Source organism: Typopeltis vanoorti, chromosome 16 (assembly GCF_054136105.1).
Source record: "Typopeltis vanoorti isolate ZY-2024b chromosome 16, IOZ_Tvanoo_1.0, whole genome shotgun sequence".
Lineage (NCBI taxonomy): Eukaryota > Metazoa > Arthropoda > Arachnida > Uropygi > Thelyphonidae > Typopeltis > Typopeltis vanoorti.
Genome location: NC_143564.1, coordinates 111,706,778 through 111,727,622, shown reverse-complemented (window position 1 = coordinate 111,727,622; position 20,845 = coordinate 111,706,778). Strand labels below are relative to the sequence as shown.

Genomic DNA, 20,845 nt, shown 5'->3' with positions numbered 1-20,845 from the left:
CCCATGCACTGTCAAATCAAGATAATGTAAAATCATATCAAGAAATTTTAATGAAGTCTGAAAATATTTATCTAATACAGAGCATTAGATAAATATTTTCAGAGTATTGGGAAATCATCATTTTATTTTATTTGTGGTTAAAAAAAATGAATGGAGAACCTATAGAGTAAAATAATAAGTAAAACATTTCAGCTATTTATGCACAATTGAAGATGGTAAATTAAATATGGAAATACACTCTTTGTCCAAAAAGAAACCGAACTTTTCGAATACAGAAGAAACTAGTGGCACTACCTGTTGTATCTTTTTGTTGTTGAAAGTGGCAACCTTCATTAGTGTTGTGTCAATTGTTTGTGACATTTGTTTCATTAGAAGCAGAGTTATAGTGCTAAGAGTGACAGTGTGTTTTGACAAATGTTCGATCGTCATGATATTCATGCCATACGTGATGAATTCTCACTATCAATCGCTTCAAAACTTCGAGATAAAACTCACCATTGACCGCTTGGCCAGGCAGAATGAATTCTTTGTGGATAATGCCCTTGGAATCGTAGAAACAAATCAGCATTGTCTTCACTTTTAACCTCTCCAAGCGACTTTTTTTTTAGATGCCCCTCTTCTGGTGGTCTCCACTTAGCACTCTGGTGCTTTGTTTCAGGCTCATACTCAAAACACCACATTTCATCACCAGTTATGATCGTTTCAAGGAAGTTTGAGTCCTTACAAGTGATTTTAATGAGGTCCTTGCAGTGTTCAATTTGATACATTTTTTGGTCGTCGGTCAACTTGTGGGGAACAAATCGCAAATTCAATTTACGAAGCCCAAACTCTCAGTCAAAATGTTGTGCACAGTTGATTTTGGAATCCCAGTTCATCTTCAATCAATCTCATGGACAATTTCAGGTTTACTTTGATGAAATCATGCACTTTTTGGATGTTAACTTTGCTCAGTTCAGTTTTTGGACGGCCTCTTTTCGTCATCAAGAGTCTCACGACCACTTTGAAATCGCTTAAACCACTTGTAAATCTGACTACGGGATAAGCATTCATCACCGTATGCTTTTTGAAGCATTTAATGCATTTCAGTAAAACTTTTACCAAGTTTAGCACAAAAGTCCATCGCAGCTCTCTGTTTGAAACTCATTTTCCAACTGTTGGTCAAAACACACTGTCACTCTTGGCATTATAACTCGGCTTCTAATGAAACAAATGTCATAAACTGTTGAGACAACACTAATGAAGGTTGCTGCTTTCGACAACAAAAAGATGCAACAGGTGGTGCCACTGGTTTCTTTTATTTCCGAAAGGTTTGGTTTCTTTTTGGACAGAGGGTGTAGACAACAGAATGAACAAAGCCAGTATGGTAGGAAGTCAACTGAATATATTTATATGGAATAAAAGAGAAATTATCAAAACACCAAATTAGCTGTATATAAGACAGTGTTCCAATCAATTTTAACTTAGGATCTAAGAGCTGGGTTAGAAATAAAGCACTTGACCAAAGACTAGTGACTGCAGATTGAGAGACAGAGTCCTGAGAAAGATTAGGTGCACAAACAGATGGCATCAGTGGCAATGTCATATTAAAAATGAGGATATTAGGAAAGAACGTGACATTGTTAGCATCTAGGAATTTGTTAGCAGAGCTGATTTCAGGTGGTATGGTCACTTAAACAGAATGGGAGAGGAAAGATTAACAAAACAAGTGTTCTGTGCCAGGTTGCCAGTAAAAAGACTCAGATATTGCAGGATTTACACAGTAAAAAATGCCTTAGAAGACAGAAATATGAGACTAATAATGTTGGAGTCTTGACAGATAATAGATCGATTTGGAGGAAAATTGTTGATAGGAAGTTAGTAAATATGTAAGTTCTTCATGTAGCTATTATAATATCCTGTACACCCCTTGAGGATACATTTCAGGAATTTGATGATGATGGTATTGGGAAACAGTTTTTCACAATTATAAATGTCATTTGAAGGTATATATCATCATCATCAACAACCACGAATCCAATGCCCGTAGGTGTCTGATGCCATCTTGATATGATTCTTCCATTGCATTCTATTTTGTGCAAGATGACCCGGTTTGTATATAGAGTTTCCACACCATTTGACGATGTCATTGCCCCATTCTCTGTTTGGTCTTCTTCTTTTGTTCTTTCCTTCAATCATTCCAAACAGCAACGTTTTTAATTTTCTCTCATCAATCATTTTACATATATGGCCAAATAGATGTAGTTTCCTTTTGATTATTTTCTGGGGCAGGTTTTCTTTTGGTTGTGTTCGTCTGTAGATTTCCTCATTGTTCACTTTTTGTATCCAGCTTATTCTCAAGATCTTTCTATAGCACTTCCTCTCAAATGCCAATATCCTCCTTTCAGATTCTCTCAGGAGTATCCAGGCCTCGCATCCATAGAGCATGCTGCTGAAGATACAGGTTTCTACAATGCGCAGTTTAGTTTACATCTTTATAGCTCAGCTCTTCTATATTTTGTTCATGGCTTTTAAAATAGTTGTTGCTCTGGCTATTCTAATTTTTCTCTCTTTTTTGGGGTCCAAGTCATGCATCATGTAGTATCCAAGCTATATGAAGTGTTCCACATTTTCCAGTTGAAATCTCTCTATTGTAACTTTGTTCAGTAACTCCTGTTGCCCAAATATCATTGTTTTAGTTTTTTCAAAGTTAACATTTAGTCCATATCTTTTTCCTTCTGTGTATAGTGTTTGCAATGTCTGTTCCAGCCTTGCTGCGTCTTCTTCAATCAGGATGATGTCATCTGCAAAGTAGAGGTAGTTTATTCTCATGCCATTTATTGAAATGCCTCCACCTTCTTCTTTAATCTTATCTAGTGTTCTGATGTGTGATGATGAAGATGATTGGTGATGTTGGGTCCCCTTGTCTCGTGCCTTGACTAGTGGCAAACCAATCTCCAGTCTCACCTGCTATTCTGATTTTTGCTTGTTCTTGGCTGTTTATATCTTTCAGCAGGCAGATCAGTTTATTGTCCACACCATAGGATTCCAAGACAGCCCATGTTATATTTTGGTCAGTATTATCAAATGCTTTTTGGAAGTCCACAAAACAGCAGTATATCTTTTTGTTCTTTCTTTGAGCTTTCTTTGCTATTAGTCTTAGTGCGAGTATTTGTTGCACTGTACTTCGATCGAAATCTGGCTTGCTTTTCAGGAAGATATGTCTCCATATGACCCTTCAGGTGTTCTGTTAGTGTTTTCATCAGTACTTCGCCAAGATGACTCATTAATGCAATAGTTCTGTAATTAGTGCATTCTAAAGCACAGCCTTTCTTATGAAGAACGACCAAGACCTATTATTTCCACTCTTCGGGGGCATGCCCTGATCTCCATATTTCATTACATAGCTTGTGTATGTAATGAAAAAAATTTCATTACATAGCTTGTGTATACCTGGGGGAGACTTGACTCCTACCAGGCATGTCCCTCGGGTGGCAGATGAGGGAAATCCCAACGGGTTGCTCCAAATAAAGAATAAGGAGTCATGGACCAAAGGATGCAGCAGAAGAGTGGCAAGCTAGCTGCATTATTCTGCCATTCAACCCTATGAATCAGGAGTCTCCACTGTGTCAAGAGAATGTTACTGCATCCGAGGAAACCGACGTGACTGATCCTAGATCACAGGGAGCAGTCGAGAAGTTTAGTATGTGGTCAGCCAATAGAATTTCGCATCTCTTAACCTTAAATATAAGGACATTGTTAAAACCTGGGAAAATAAATTTGATGGAAAAAGAACTTGCTAGGATTAAATGGGACATTTTAGGTTTGGCTGAAACCCATTGGATAGGAGGAGTTATAAATTTAAATTCAGGAAAACTATTCTACTCGGACAGAGAGGATAATATATATATAGAAGGAGTCGCCATTTTAGTGAATAATAGTCTACAAAATGCAGTCATGGGCATAGAACCACATGGCCCAAGAATGATCGCTATCAGATTAAAAGGTGAAGAAAAAAATGTTCACTTTACAATTATTCAAATCTACGCCCCTGGCTAGCCACGTGAAGATGAAGAAATCGATACCTTTTATGATAAGTTGCAAGATCTAATAGACAAGACCAGTAACAAAGATATATTAATAGTGATGGGAGATTTTAATGCCAAAATTGGGAAGTTCACCCCAGGCATGGAGGATGTTATGGGCAGGTTCGGAGTTGATAACAGAAATGAAAGAGGTGAAAGAATTTTAGAATTTTGTAAAGCAAATAATCTATTTATCTGTAACATCCTTTTTTTCCATAGATCTTCCCACAAATACACATGGACCTCACCAGATGGTACAACAAAGAACTGTATTGATTACATTCTAATCAAATGCAATTGGAAATCATCAGTGCAAAATGTTAAGACTTTGACACTGACCATGAACTGCTAGCAGCAAAAATTAAACTAAAATTCAAGCATCGTAAATCACGAGCTCCTATCAACAAAGTGGACCTATCAAAACTGAAAGAGTAATCTATGCAAGATAATTGTCAGACACTAATAGGAAATGAGTTTAGAAGATTATCCTATGACAATATAGAAAATACATGGAATCAAGGTAAAAAAATTGTTACAAGTACTGCAAGAAACATACTTGGTACAACATGAAGACCAAATCATGAATGGATAACCTCTGAAATTCTAAATACTTTAGAAGAAAAAAGAACAGCAAAGCATATATTAAATATAAAAAATACAGAAGAAAATAAAAAACATTATAAGAATCTTAAAAACAAAATTGATAAAATGTGCATATCTGCCAAAAATAACTGGTTGGAGGAAAAAGCAAAACTCTGCGAAGAAGAAATGATAATAAAACAGTATACAAAATTATCAAAGAATTAAATAAGATCTATAAAGATAAACCATTACAATGAAAGATGAAAACAATCTAGAAATTGGGTCAATACAAAATATTAAAATAATTTGGAAGGACTACTATCAAACATTATTTCAAAAAGAACAGGAGGAGGAAATGAAAAGGCACCACCCATAACCTCAGCAGAAATTATAAATGCAATAAACCAAATGAAACTTTCAAAAACTACAGGTAAAGAGGAAATATCTATAGAACTATGGAAATATGGTGGCAAGGAAGCCATTAATTTCTTAATGAATTTATTTAATCAAATTCTTTATACTGGAGTAATTCCAACTGACTGGAAAACAGGAATTATTATACCAATTCACAAAAAAGGAGACAAAAGAATATGGGAAAATTACAGACCCATAACACTCTTAAGTCATAGTTATAAACTATTCATTTGAATTATACAAAAGAGAACAGGTGCTTACAGAAAAAATCATAGAGGATTCAGGCCACTTAGATCCACTATAGACCATATCTTCACCATTAATAATATAGCAGAAAAATATTGGGAATACAACCTGCCCATATACTGTTGTTTTATAGATTTTAAGCAAGCCTTTGATTCAGTTAATAAAAACAAATTGATTACTATCCTAAAAAATGTAAAAATGGATTCTGATATTTTAACATTTATTACAAATTATTATGGAGACACCAAAGCTTTTGTTAAAACGAACAACATGAAAACCGAGAATTTCAGAGTCGAGAAAGGTGTAATGCAGGGATGCCCTCTCTCAACTCTTTATCCTCTTCCTAGAAGAAGTCTGTAAAACCATAGCCAATGAACCAGGTGTAAAAATCAATGGTACCAACATTAATCACATAATATACGCAGATGATATCATTATTTTAGCAGATTCTAAACCACGGCTAGAAAAAAACTATTAATATTTTAAATGACTCGTGTAAAACTTATGGTATGAAAATAAATCTTCATAAAACAAAAATAATGAAGATAGGTAGAGAAGAAGAATATATTTCTATAAATCTTGAAAATCATCTGCTGGAACAAGTTAATAAATATGTTTATCTTGGCAATCTTATATCTAGTAATCTCAACAATATAGAAATAGTAAAACACAGGCTAAACCTAGGTTGGACCAGCATGAATAAACTAAACAAAATATGGAAAAATAAAAAAATCCCAACGAGTCTAAAATTAAAATTATATAAAACAATTATTATCCCAACGGTGCTTATGTTTCAGAAGCCTGGAGATTAACTCAACAACCAATCAAGAAACTTCAAGCATTTGAAATGAAATGCCTCAGAAAAATTAATAACACCCACTGGATGCAACACAGGACTAATGATATCAAGTCAGAACAGATTTAGACTTCCCAGATAATATAATAGACACAATCATTAAGCATCAACTGAGATGGTTTGGTCATGTTCAGAGAATGGCCCCTCATAGACTCCCATATTTAGCTCTGAATGGATATATCGGAAGAAAAAGACCTAGAGGCAGACCAAGAAGTACTTGGATAAAGTTGCTGAAAGAACATTCACATCTACCCAGCTATAGAGTCATGATTGAATTGGCTAAAGATTGCAATAAGTGGAGAAGCTTTCTTCTTAGTGGACTCAACCCATTACCAATCGGATGAGATGAGATGAGCTTGCGTATTTCTTTTACAACTGATTCTCCCCCATATTTAGCATCTTGACTATTATGTTGTCATTTCCAGGACTCTTGTTGTTCTTGAGATGTTTTATAGTCTTATTCACCTCCTCTTCCAAAATGTCCATCTGTGTATGATTTCCGTCTTGTCCATCAATACTTCACCATTTTCATTTTTGTTTGCCACTTCCTATTGACATTTCTTATAAGTTTGTAGACCTCTCTGGTTTTGTGTTCTCCATAGTATTGTTTAGTGTCATTGCATTGGTCCTCCAACCATTTGGCTTTATCAGATCTTATACCTTCTGTATAAGATCTGATTTTCAGTAAAAGAACTGACACTAAAAGTAGTAAAAAAAATGTCACTCTCATTTTTTCCCTTTTGGTTTTTATTCCCATTCAATCTTCTAGAGTTAAGGACACCATATCAGATTTTTAGTTTTCAATTTTCTGGTTTAGTCTGGTTTCATTATCCCAAATTCAACTTTAGCTGCTGCATTCTTTTCTGTACTACTTTGACTTGTGGTAAATATAAAATTCAAACCCTACATAGACAACCTACATCACAGATTTTATAAGTTATGTTGCCGATATAGATCTGATAAGACTTAAACATTTTCATAATTGTTGTTCTTTATTTATGAATTTTTATTCTCAGAATGCTCATTTAAGGGTGCTGAAGGGTCAAAGTTATATAACTGAAAGGAGACCTCCGCATAGCCTTTAAAGGAATTCGGAGAACCGATCAGAGCTTCTGACCTAATGTCCATTCCTCACCCTCTCATGGTACACCCTGTTAGGTATCTTCCTGGATACTGAACGAATGAGGATGGGCTGGTAGTTTGGGATTTAGCCGACCAAATTGTATTCTTTATTGGCTTAAACCAAAATAAAAAATGATGGTACAACATGACAGAATTTCATGCCTGTTGGGGCGTCGCCCGGTTAAACAAGGTGCCCCCATTGTGTTCGCCAGGGAACCAGGGCAGCTACTGGAACAAATTTGAAAACCCACGCCAACTCAACATCATCAGAGTTAAAGATCGGTACAATCAACATAAGAAGCCTGAATGGCAAAGAAATGGAGCTAGCTGAGGAATTAGATAAGTACCAGATCGACATAATAGGGGTGACTGAAACAAAAAAGACAAAAACTGGTGAGATCTTTCTGAGAAATAAATATAAAATGTTATATTCAGGCAATGACAATCAAGGAAAAGAAACAGTAGCCATAGTATTCAACACTAAATACGAGGCTAATCTTCTTGAATGGCAGGCAGTCTCATGGGCAAATATGAGAATGGGGAACTGGACAATGAGACTTATTTGGTCTCATTGTCCAGTGCCTATGGTCCCACAGAAGGTTCTGCTAAGGTAGCAATGGAGGAATTTTTTGAAGCTTTAGAGAAAGCAACTGACACAATGAAAAAGGAAAAGTTGGTACTTGTTGGAGATCTAAATAGCAGAGTAGGAAATGATTGCCAGATGTACAAAAATATTTTGAGAAAATTTGGAGAAAAGAGCAAAGCTAATAATAATGACAAATACCTGTTGGATTTCTGCTCAGGACATGAACTGGTTATCACTAACACCATGTTCCAACATAAAAATGTGCACAGATTCATATGGAGAGAAGAGACAAGGAATAAGAAAAGTCTCATTGACTACGTTATTGTTGATAGGGATGTTTTCTCCCTGGTGCAGGAGACACCAGAGTGTACAGAAGATTTGAAATTGGAAGTGATCACTATTTAGTCTTGAGCAGGATAAAATTGAATTTCATATGTTATTGAATATTGAAAAGAATAACATGTAAGAAAGTTTTAAAGCGAATAAAAGTTGAGCAGCTCTCAGATGTGAACTGTAGACTTAAATACACAAACATGATTGAAGGAAAAATAAAAGAGTTTGAGAACAGGAACCAAACCTTGGGGATTCAGTGGCAAGCCCTGAAGAAAATTTGGAACAAATCTGAAACAATAAATACAACATAATAAAATACAAAAATAATAAAACATTGATTGATTCAGCCAGAGAGGCATGTGGTGAGGTTGTCTGTAAGTCTGCAAGATTCCTTTACTGAATTGAGTAACTGTTGTAGTAGATATGGTATGAAGGTCAGCATTATAAATTCCTCCATCAATGCACTACGTGATATATTATTTGACATTTTGAACCCGGAACTATGGGATATCTTGGATAGAATCTCCGACTCGACTGCCAATAAAGAATTTGCTAAAGTTAAAAACTGACACTGGAAAAAATTTGAAATCCTCCAGCAACATGATGTTACGCAGCGGCCGTAATTTCATCAAGATGGTGTCATTGTGAACCTATCACGGACAGCCTTATCCAAAGAGGCCGCGAGTGCATTAGGTCTTGGACACAATTTTGCTGTTTCTCCTAAAGAAGTGCCTAAAACCAAAATAACGACTTCTATTGAACGCAGGATTTACCACTTGCCTCCAGCTATAGCCAATAATATTAGGTTAGATGTGGCCAATATCCAAATCCATTCTAAGCCTCCCAAAAATAATATCCCACATAAAGAAATAATAGCTCTAAAAGAACTACGCAATAATAACCCCATTACAATAACCAAATCGGACAAAGGAAACACCACTATAGTAATGGATACAACAGAATGTGAAAGCAAAATGCATGCACTGCTCCAAGACCGGTCTACATATCAAATCATAGATCGAGTTCCCACCAACTCACAAAAGAATAAGGTGTGCAAGTTACTGAACAAAGTCACTTCCTGGCCAAAAGAAATTGTCAAAAAACTCAAACCCTTGCATGTTAAAACACCCAGAATATATGGTGCTCCTAAAATACAAAAACAAGGTACACCTTTGTGTCCTATTGTAGATAGTATAAACAGTCCTACATGTAAACTAGCTAAACATTTAACCAAATTACTAACCACTTACACAAACAATTCTCCCTCTTTTGTTAAAAATTCTACCTGTCTAAAAAGTATTTTAGAAAACCACACTGTAAATAGTTCAGACCTAATGGTGAGTTTTGATATCACCTCATTATTCACTAATGTACCACTGATTGAAACACTTAACTTACTAAATTCACAATTTCCCCCAGATATATTTCAGCTATTTAAATTCACAGTACAGGCAAGTTATTTTACATGGAAAGGGAAAATATACAAACAATTAAATGGGACAGCTATGGGTTCGCCCCTTTCCCTTAGCCAACTTCTACATAGAACATCTGGAAAAACTAGCTATCAACACAGCGACTCTCAAACTTAGTCTCTGGCTGCGCTATGTTGATGATGTATTTGCTATTTGGCCACATGGCCCAGACACATTGAATACATTTTTAGTGCATCTAATTAGCCGGCACCCTAAAATCCACTTTACAATGGAACTAGAAGCCAATGACTGTCTGCGCTTTCTAGACACACTGATCACACATCTTCCAGAAGGTTCCTTATCATTTTCGGTTTATAGAAAACCCACACATACAGGGAGATACTTACACAAACAATCACACCATCACCCTTCTCAACAATATGGTATGTTAAAAACACTAACCCATAGAGCTAGAGCAATCTTTTCCAATGACATTGCTCTCACTGCTGAACTTTCTCACCTACGACACATCTTCTTAACGGTTATAATCCCCATAAAATAGATAACATACTAAATGCTACCCAGAAATCCCCTCTATCTACCACAGAAGACTACAACAAAACTATCACCATCCCATACATTAAAGGCAAATCTGAAAAGATATCTAGGGTGCTTAACAAACACCAACTAAGCACAGTATTTAAACCTTATGTAAAATTAGCAACTCTCATCCGTTCACCTAAGGACAAATGCACTCCTTAATCACATCCAGGAGTCTATGAAGTGCCCTGTTCTTGCCATCAAGCCTACTATGGACAGACAGGAAGAACTGTGGACACCTGCCTCAGTGAGAACAAAAAAAATATCCGACACTTTCGCTATGGCAAGTCGGGTCTAGCAGACCATGCTTTGGATACCCCTGCACACAGGATCAATTGGAAAGAAACAAAAGTAATGCACAGAAGCTTCTACAAGTCAGGGAGGTTGTTCCTGGAATCAACAGAAGCCTTAAAACATACTCCAAACCTTAACAAGTATGGCTGTATAAATCTACCAAAGATTTGGGAGACAGTCATCCTAAGACCGAATTAATATTTATTACTTTTATTTTATATTATTTTATTTTTTTTCAAACTTTCTAAGACTATTATTTGGACTACTATTTCAAAACTTTGAACTATTTTTTTTTTTTTTCTAACCTAGATGGCATTCTGTTAGGACTTTAGTCTTGTTGCACGCTGCAATTACTTATACTAGCTCTACTGTTACACCGGATTGTGGTTGTCTTGCATTTGTAACAAACTTTGTGTTCTGTGCTCTGAAGATGCTGGATATAATACCAGCTTTAATAAAGTTAATAAATAGTTATTTTCGTATCCATCTGTGTTCATATCAATACCGTTAAATCTATTACGACATGTCTGACGAACACATAAGGCTATCCACGCGTATAAGTATTCAAGCCAGTTTTAACTTATGGATCTGACAGCTGGGTCAGAAGTAAAACATTTGACCAAAGACTGCAGATATGAGAATCCTGAGAAAGATTAGGGGCATGAACAGATGGCATCAATGGCAATATCATATTAAAAACGAAGATATTAGGAAAGAACATCATCCAGGAATGTGTTAGCAAAGCTAATCTCAGTTGGTATGGTCACTTAAACAGAATGGGAGAGGAAAGATTAGCAAAACAAGTGTTTTCTGCCAGGTTGGAAGGAAAAAGACCCAGAGGAAGACCAAGATATAGGTGGATTGATACAGTAAAAAGGTCCTTAGAAGATAGAAATATAAGATTTGATAATGTTGGAGCCTTGACAGGTAACAGAATGATTTGGAGGAAAATTGTAGATAGGAAGTTAGTAATGATGTAAATTTTTAATGTAGTACTATCATATCCTGTACACCCCTTGAGGGTATATATCCGAAATATGATGATGATGCATGCTCATTTATTGAATTTTATGAATTTTATAAATTTGCTTTTACTCTTTGCTTTCTCAAGATAAACATCTGTCAACACATAAGAAGTATCAACAGAAGTAAAACTGGCAGAGAATTAGTGAAGTACTGTCTTGACATAATTGGTAAAACACTGAAATGGAAACAAAATTAGAAGGATTCTTCTAAATAACAAATACAAGATGCTATATTCAGACAGTAATGACCAAGGAAAGGACAGAGTAGTTATGATATTATTTCAGTGTGAACCACATGCAGAAATTGATTGAATAAAAGTTATTTATTCAACCAGTTTCCTCTGTTCTGTGACCCATCATCAGTAATAAAATTGAATTAAAAAAAAAACCGTATGCTAACAGATTGATCCTCAAAACATAAACTGCCATATACAGAATCTCATACATTAATGGTAAAAATTTTACTGAGATATGAACCATGCGGCTCATTGTTGAGCTGTGCGATGTATGCATCTGTCATAACCTACTTCCCAGCTTCTTAGATCTTTAATTCATAGTGTTCACAGTTAAAACAGATCTTGATTTTTGTTGCACTGTGTACAGTAATGAAAAGGATGAGAAAAATTTAAGCTTTGCCACTCAGTCTCCAAGGTCGATGCTTGTCTTGAAATTTGCTCATTTTTTCTTGAATAATATTTATATCCATCTAAAGGCTGCTCAACTTAGATTATTTTTAAAACTTTCTTACATGCTTTTTTTTTTTTTTTTTGAATGACACTCAAATTTATCCTGCCCCAAACTAAATAGTGATTATTTCTTGTTTCAAACCCTATACACTCTGTGAAAATATCTCTATCAACATAATCAATATATTCTCTCCATGTGAATTTGGGCACATTTTTATAACTATGACTAATTCATGTCCTGAACAGAAGTTTACCAGTATTAGCTTTATTCTCGAAATTTTCCCGAAACATTTCTATATGTCTGATATGCATTACAGTATTCTATGTCTGCTGTTTAGATCTCCATTAAGGATCAAGTATTCTTTTTTCTTTGTCAGCTACCTTCTCTAATGACTAGAAAAATTCTTTCACTACTTCCTTAGTAGAACCTTCTTGTGGAATCATAGGCAAAATAAGTCTCAACTCTCCATTTTGATGATTTTCCTCATCAGCCTACTACTTATGCTCCTCTGTGGTTTGAAATGTCCATGATATTATTTCCTGCACGAACTACAAGGAGAAAACACCAAACATCTGAATTCAGTATATGACATTCTTGTAAATTCAATTCAGTATGTGGCATGCTTGTGAATTCAACAGCTATGTTCCCACATTCATTAATTTATTTATTTTAATTAATTAAAAGAAAGCCACTGAAATGATAATGTGGCTTTCTTTTAATTTCTTCTAAAAATAGATTACATTAAAATAAGATAACATATATAAAAATTATTTTACACAATTTTGTATGACAAAAAAAAAGGAAAAATTGTGTAAAATAATTTTTATATATGTTATCTTATTTTAATGTAATCTATATTTTTTCCCCTCCAGACATATTTTAATTTAATTCTATAACATGCTACTGCACATATTGGGATTCCATCATAATGATGCACCCTAACTGTATGTTATTCCTAGTATTATTGAAATTAACTGTACTGACAATGTCCTATGATACTTAGGATGAAATATTTATTTATTAAAACTTATTACTGTAGTTATTACGTGTGTTTGTTTAGTCATGAATTCACCACAGGTTTCATTGTACAATATAATTTTAATATTGGCAGAACCCCAGTCATAGGTAATAGTACTTTATGGCTGGGTTCTAACAATACTTTTGAGTTAAGTTTATTCATGCTGTAATAAATTTTTTCCTAAGAAATAGTAAATATTTTCCTAGAAATAGTAAAAAGATTATTATTGAATACGTAGTATTTATATGCTGAAATTCTAATATTGATGCTTAATTGCTCTCATACACCTAATGTGATTAACATAACATGTTGAATGCAAATTAATAGCATTGACCTCAAATTGTCATTCTTAATCTGTAAAGAAGGACCAACAACTAATGTTTGTTTTAAAAGTTACCATGTCAGAGATTAAATATTTATTAAAGCTTATGAATTTTATGTTATTTTTTCCCAGGATGTGGTCAGAAATGCTCTTTTGACTGGCTTCATTCCAATGGTAGAGGCTTACTTGGTGTTTTGCTACAGACATAATCCTGTAATTTCTAAGTATAATGTATTTCAGACTGTAATAAAGGCCGGAATGGAAATAGTTGAACACTATCTAAAACTAGGTGATTTTAATACTACAGTGATGGTAATTTCCAACTTGGTAAGTATTATAACAAATATTTTTACTGAATTGGAAAGTGTGTTACACTATGTGATAAGAAATTATTTCCTTGTTTATGCTAACCAAGCATAAGGAACTTCATGCTTTCACATGAAATTTTTAACAACTAACATACAGAGAGCTTCATCCAGACCAGTTTTGTCCTTTGTTGAGACTGTTGAGAACTAATCAGTGAGAGCAGATAATTTCCATATATTCTTGGTAAGTATTTGAACAAAAGCACATGAGATGCTGTAGGAAGCCTGAAATTCTTCCTCCTTTTATGTAGAAACAGAAGAATTTATTTTTGTAAATTCTGCTGTTAACTACTGGAGTTTGAAAAGGAGACAATATATATATATATATGATTCTTATTTTTAGAGGGACATGTGGCATAGTATAATTATTAAAAACAACATGTAAGTCCATAGTAATAACTTTAATTAATAAATAAGGTAGATATTTCATACGAAAACTAAGCATTTTTCTTCGAATCAAGAGGTGATTGCAGCAGGGATATTTTGCAGATCTTACTGAGAACCATTATAGGGACAGGATAATGGCACTGGAATAACTATATTAGTCTTAAAGGAGATTATGTTGAAAAATAAAAATAATTTTGAAATCATAAATTAGTTTTTTCATTGTTAAGCTGAGAACTTTTCAGACCACCCTCGTAATTTGAATCAGAATGATGGCTTAAATATCTCAAAACTTTTAGAACTGCTGTCTTTGAATTGTTACTAATAATTAGTATCTGTGTGTGTGTGTGTGTGTGTGTGTGTGTGTGTGTGTGTGTGTGTGTGTGTGTGTGTGTGTACACTAAACTTTGACAATATTTAATTTGTTCCTTAGTTTCTTAATAGTATTCTGCTTCAGAAATGGTTAAAAGATTCACTTTGTATTCATTTGCTTTCATTTCCATTTTTTCTTGCTACGATAGTCCCATTGTTGTGTTTCTTGAAGATGAAATGAGATTTCATATTCAATTCTTTTTTTTACATTTTATGTGTACAATCTTAATACATAATTGCATAAGTATTCATAATCAAATGTAGCAAACCAAACAGAAAAAAAAAAGTCCATTATAATAATACTATTTGAAAGGAAATTCATTATCACAAACTTTCCATAATAAGAAAATATTCCTTTTTTTCCCCCTGATAAGTTCACTGTTATACTAAACATCAATCTTCATACTATCCTTCAATAGGGCAATGATAACCTTGTCATGTTCAATGCCACCAAAACACAGTCTGGTCTTTTCTCTCGCAAAAGAGATCTCAGGTCACCTACCCTTACCCTCAGTAACACACAAATCATTAGACAATATCACATCTCTCTGCTTGGACTGATGTTTACCTCCAGTCTCTCCAGACGTAAACACATCACATCAATAACCTCCACAGTATCCAAGAAACTAGGCATTCTCTTTCATCATCATCATCAAATTCCTGCCATGTACCCTCAAGGGGTGTACAGGATATGATAGTACTACATGAAAAAAAATTTACATCATTACTAACTTCCTAGCTACAATTTTCCTCCAAATCAGTCTGTTACTTCTCAAGGCTCCAACATTATCAGATCTTATATTTCTATCGTCTAAGGCATTTTGTACCGTATCAATCCACCTTGGTCTTCCTCTGGGTCTTTTTCCTGCCAACCTGGCAGAGAACACTTGTTTTGCTAATCTTTCCTCTCCCATTCTGTTTAAGTGACCACACCTGAGATTAGTTCTGCTAATACATTACTGGATGCTGACAATATCAAATTCTTTCCTAATATCCTCGTTTTTAATATGATATTGCCATTGCCATCTGTTCACACCTCTAATCTTTCTCAGGACTCTCATATCTGCGGTCTCTAGTCTTTGGTCAAGTGTTTCACTTCTGACCCAGCTCTCAGATCATCATCATCATCATCAAATTCCTGCCATGTACCCTCAAGGGGTGTACAGGATATGACAGTACTACATGAAAAAATTACATCATTACTAACTTCCTATCTACAGTTTTCCTCCAAATCAGTCTGTTACTTGTCAAGACTCCAACATTATCAGATCTTATATTTCTATCGTCTAAGGCACTTTGTACCATATCGATCCACCTATATCTTGGTATTCCTATGGGTCATTTTCCTGCCAACCTGGCAGAGAACACTTGTTTTGCTAATCTTTCCTCTCCCATTCTATTTAAGTGACCATACCACCTGAGATTAGCTCTGCTAACACATTCCTGGATGCTGACAATGTCAAGTTCTTTCCTAATATCCTCATTTTTAATATGATATTGCCATTGATGCCATCTGTTCACGCCTCTAATCTTTCTCAGGACTCTAATATCTGCAGTCTCTAGTCTTTGGTCAAGTGTTTTACTTCTGACCCAGCTCTCAGATCCATAAGTTAAAACTGGTTTGAACACTGTCTTGTATACTGCTAATTTAGTTTTCCGACTAATTTCTTTTTTATTCCATATGAATTTATTCAATTGACTTCCCACCATACCAGCTTTGCTGATTCTGTTGTCTATTTCTATATTTAATTTACCATCTTCAGTAAAAATCGTGCCTAAGTAGCTGAAATGTTTTACTTGTTCCACAGGTTCTCCATTCACAACACTGTTGACATTTTCAATGATTCTGCCTATTTTCATTGTTTTTGTCTTTTTATTGCTGACCTTCATACCATATCTATTACAACAGCTATTCAATTTAGTCAGAGAATCTTGCAGACTTGTAGTGGATTTATTTAGAAGTATAACATCATCCGCATAAAGCAAAGAGCTGACATTAACATCTCCAATTTTGATATCAGGTTTAATACCACATTCCTTCATAATGTGATCCATATAGATAATGAATAACAGAGGGGATAATGTACATCCTTGTCTCACACCAGATTTAACATTAAACCATCTTCCTGTACTTCTTTCAATTCTAACTGCTGACTTACAACTCAAATAAAGACTAAGTATTGCTTGATATAATGCCCCATTGACACCATATAACTGCAGCGTATTGAATAGCTTCTCTCTTGGCACCTTGTCATATGCCTTCTCCAAATCGACAAAACTTAAATACAGATCTTTGTTATATTCCCATGCTTTCTCGACTATTTGTCGTAAAGTGAAGATCTGATCCTGACAGCCTCTATTTGGCCTGAATCCAGCTTGTTCTTCACCAAGCTTTTCTTCCACAATTCTTCTCAACCATTTCTCAAGTATACTTGCATAGATCTTGCCAGGAACACTCAGTAGGGAAATACCTCTGTAATTCTCACATTCAGTTTTATTTCCCTCTTTATATATGGGTACTATGAGAGCTCTACTCCAATCATCAGGAATTCGTCCCTCTGTCCAGGCTTTCTGAACTATGCAGTGCAGCCACTGTAAGACTCTTATACCACCATGCTTCAGCATTTCTGGTCGAATATCATCTACTCATGCTGCCTTTCCACATTTCAAGCCTTTGATGACTTTTTCTACTTCAAGTATGGATATGTATTCCTGACTGCATGCTTGGTCAGTGTTTTTTATCACTGTGCTGTCATCACTGCTTGTTTCATTTAGCAGTTTTTCAAAGTAATTACTCCATACTTCAAGGATATCTTTTTCTTCTGTTTTCATGTCACCTTTATCATCTCTAATTCCTTTTACAGCACTCTTTCCTCCATTCCTAAGCTTCTTCAACAACCTCCAGAATATTTTGCCACCTTCTTGATATTTATTTTCTATATTCTTGCCAAAGTCCTCCCATGACTTTTGTTTAGCTAGTTTTACACACTGTTTAGCTTTCTTACATTTGTCTCTGTATTCTGTAAGAGTAAAAGCTGACTTATTTGCCAGGAACTTTTGATAAGCTTTCTTCTTTTCCTTCACTGCCTCTTTAACTTCCTGTGTCCACCAGGGAGTTCTGATTTTTTTATCCTTGCACACAACCTCACCACATGCCTCTCTGGCAGAATTAATCAATGTTTTCTTCAGAGTTTGCCACTGAATCTCCAAGGTTTGATTCCTGTTCTCAAACTCTTTCATTTTTTCTTCAATAATCTTTGTGTATTTTAGTCTACAGTTCACATCTGAGAGCTACTCAACTTTTATTCACTTTAAAACTTTCTTACATGTTTTTCTTTTCAATATGAAATTCAATTTTATCCTGCTCAAGACTAAATAGTGATCACTTCCAATTTCAAATCCTCTGTACACTCTGGTGTCCTGCACCAGGGAGAAAACATCACTATCAACAATAACATAGTCAATGAGACTTTTCTTATTCCTAGCCTCTTCTCTCAATGTGAATTTGTGCACATTTTTATGTTGGAACATGGTGTTAGTAATAACAAATCCATGTCCTTAGCAGAAATCCAACAGATATTTGCCATTATTATTAGCTTTGCTCTTTTCTCCAAATTTTCCCAAAATATTTTTGTATGTCTCACAATCATTTCCTACCCTGCTATTTAGATCCCCAACAAGGACCAACTTTTCCTTTTTCATTGTGTCAGTTGCTTTTTCTAAAGCCTCAAAAAATTCCTCCACTTCTACCTTAGTAGAACCTTCTGTGGGACCATAGGCACAAATAAGTCTCAATGTGCAGTTCCCCATTCTGATATTTCCCCACATCACTCTACTTGACACTGCCTACCATTCAAGAAGATTAGCCTCGTATTTTGTGTTGAATACTATGGCTACTCCTTCTTTTCCTTGATTGTCATTGCCTGAATATAACATTTTGTATTTATTGCTCAGAAAGATCTCACCAGTTTTGGTCTTTTTTGTTTCAGTCACCCCTATTATGTCGATCTGGTATTTATCTAATTCCTCAGCTAGCTCCATTTCTTTGCCATTCAGGCTTCTTACATTGATAGTACCGATCTTTAACTCTGGTGACGTTGAGTTGGGGTTTGTTTTCAGATTTGTTCCAGTAGCTGACTTTTCGCTGTTCGCCCTGGTTCCCTGGTGAAAACAACGGGGGCCTTGTTTAACCGGGCGACGCCCCAGCCGGCATGAAATTTTGTCATATTGTACCATCATTTTCTATTTTGGTTTAACCAATAAGAATACAATTTGGTCGGCTAAATCCCAAATTCCCAGCCCATCCTCGTTCGTTCAGTATCAAATTAGATACCCAACAACGTGCACCACGAGAAGGTGAGGATTGGACATTAGGTCAGAAGCCCTGGTCGGTTCTCCGCATTCCTTTAAAGGCTATGTGGAGGTCTCCTCTCAGTTATACATCTCTCAGATTAATAAGTTAAAATTGGTTTGAACACTGTCTTGTATACTGCTAATTTAGTGTTCTGACTAATATCTCTTATTCCTTATGAATTTATTCAATTGACTTCCCACCATACCAGCTTTGCTGATTCTGTTATCTATTTCTATATTTAATTTACCATCTTCACTAAAAATCATGCCTAAGTAGCTGCAATGTTTTACGTGCTCCACAGGTTCTCCATTCAGAACACAGTTGACAATTTCAATGATTCTGCCTATTTTCGTTGTCTTTGTCTTTTTATTGCTGACCTTCATACCATATCTATTACAACAGTTATTCAATTTAGTCAGAGAATCTTGCAGACTTGTAGCTGATTTATTTAGAAGTATAACATCATCCACATAAAGCAAAGAGCTGACATTAACATTTCCAATTTTGATATCATGTTTAATACCACTTTCCTTCATAATGTGTGATCCATATAGATAATGAATAACAGAGGGGATAATGTACATCTTTGTCTCAAACCAGATTTAACATTAAACCATCTTCCTGTACTTCCTTCAATTCTAACCACAACTCAAATAAAGACTAAGTATTGCTTGATATAATGCCTCATTGACACCACATAACTGTAGTGTATTAAATAGCTTCTCTCTTGGCAACTTGTCATATGCCTTTTCCAATTCGACAAAACCTAAATACAGATCTTTGTTATATTCCCATGCTATCTCGACTATTTGTCGTAAAGTGAAGATCTGATCCTGACAGCCTCTATTTGGCCTGAATCCAGCTTGTTCTTCACCAAGCTTTTCTTCTACAATTCTTCTCAACCATTTCTCAAGTATACTTGCATAGATCTTGCCAAGAACACTCAGTAGGGAAATAGCTCTGTAATTCTCACATTCAGTTTTATTTCCCTTTTTATATATGGGTACTATGAGAGCTCTACTCCAATCATCGGGAATTCGTCCCTCTGTCCAGGCTTTCTGAACTGTGCAGTGCAGCCACTGTAAGACTCCTATACCACCATACTTCAGCATTTCTGGTTGAATATCATCTACTCCTGCTGCCTTTCCACATTTCAAGCCTTTGATGGCTTTTTCTACTTCAAGTATGGATATGTATTCATGACTGCATGCTTGGTCAGTGTTTTTTATCACTGTGCTGTCATCACTGCTTGTTTCATTTAGCAGTTTTTCAAAGTAATTACTCCATACTTCAAGGATATCTTTTTCTCCCGTGCTTATGTCACCGTTATCATCTCTAACTCCTTTTACAGCACTCTTTCCTCCATTCCTAAGCTTCTGCAATAACCTTCAGAATATCTTACCACCTTCTTGATATTTATTTTTTATGTTCTTGCCAAAGTCCTCCCATGACTTTTCTTTAGCTAGTTTTAGAAAGTGTTTCGCTTTCTTACATTTGTCTCTGTATTCTCTAAGAGCAGAAGCTGATTTATTTGCCAGGAACTTTTGATATGCTTTCTTCTTTTCCTTCACTGCCTCTTTAATTTCCTGTTTCCACCATGGAGTTCTGATTTTTTTATCCTTGCAGATAACCTCACCATATGCTTTTCTGGCTTAATCAATCAGGGTTATCTTCAAGGCTTGCCACTGAATCTCCTAGGTTTGGTTCCTGTTCTCAAACTCTTTCATTTTCTTTTCAATAATATTTCTGTATTTTAGTCTACAGTTCACATCTGAGAGCTGCTCAACTTTTATTCGCTTTAAAACTTTCTTA

The 20,845-nt window shown here is 35.2% G+C and overlaps 1 protein-coding gene across 3 annotated transcripts in view; it reads left to right on the top strand.

The window, feature by feature from the left end:
- Positions 1–20,845, top strand: part of LOC150098264 (spatacsin) — an 891,110-nt gene that overhangs the window by 176,190 nt on the left and 694,075 nt on the right. For all 3 annotated transcript variants that reach the window (XM_090406151.1, XM_090406152.1, XM_090406153.1), the window contains exon 9: positions 13,691–13,885. In XM_090406151.1, the coding sequence (XP_090262277.1) occupies positions 13,691–13,885 (195 nt within the window). The remainder of the gene's footprint in view (positions 1–13,690; positions 13,886–20,845) is intronic.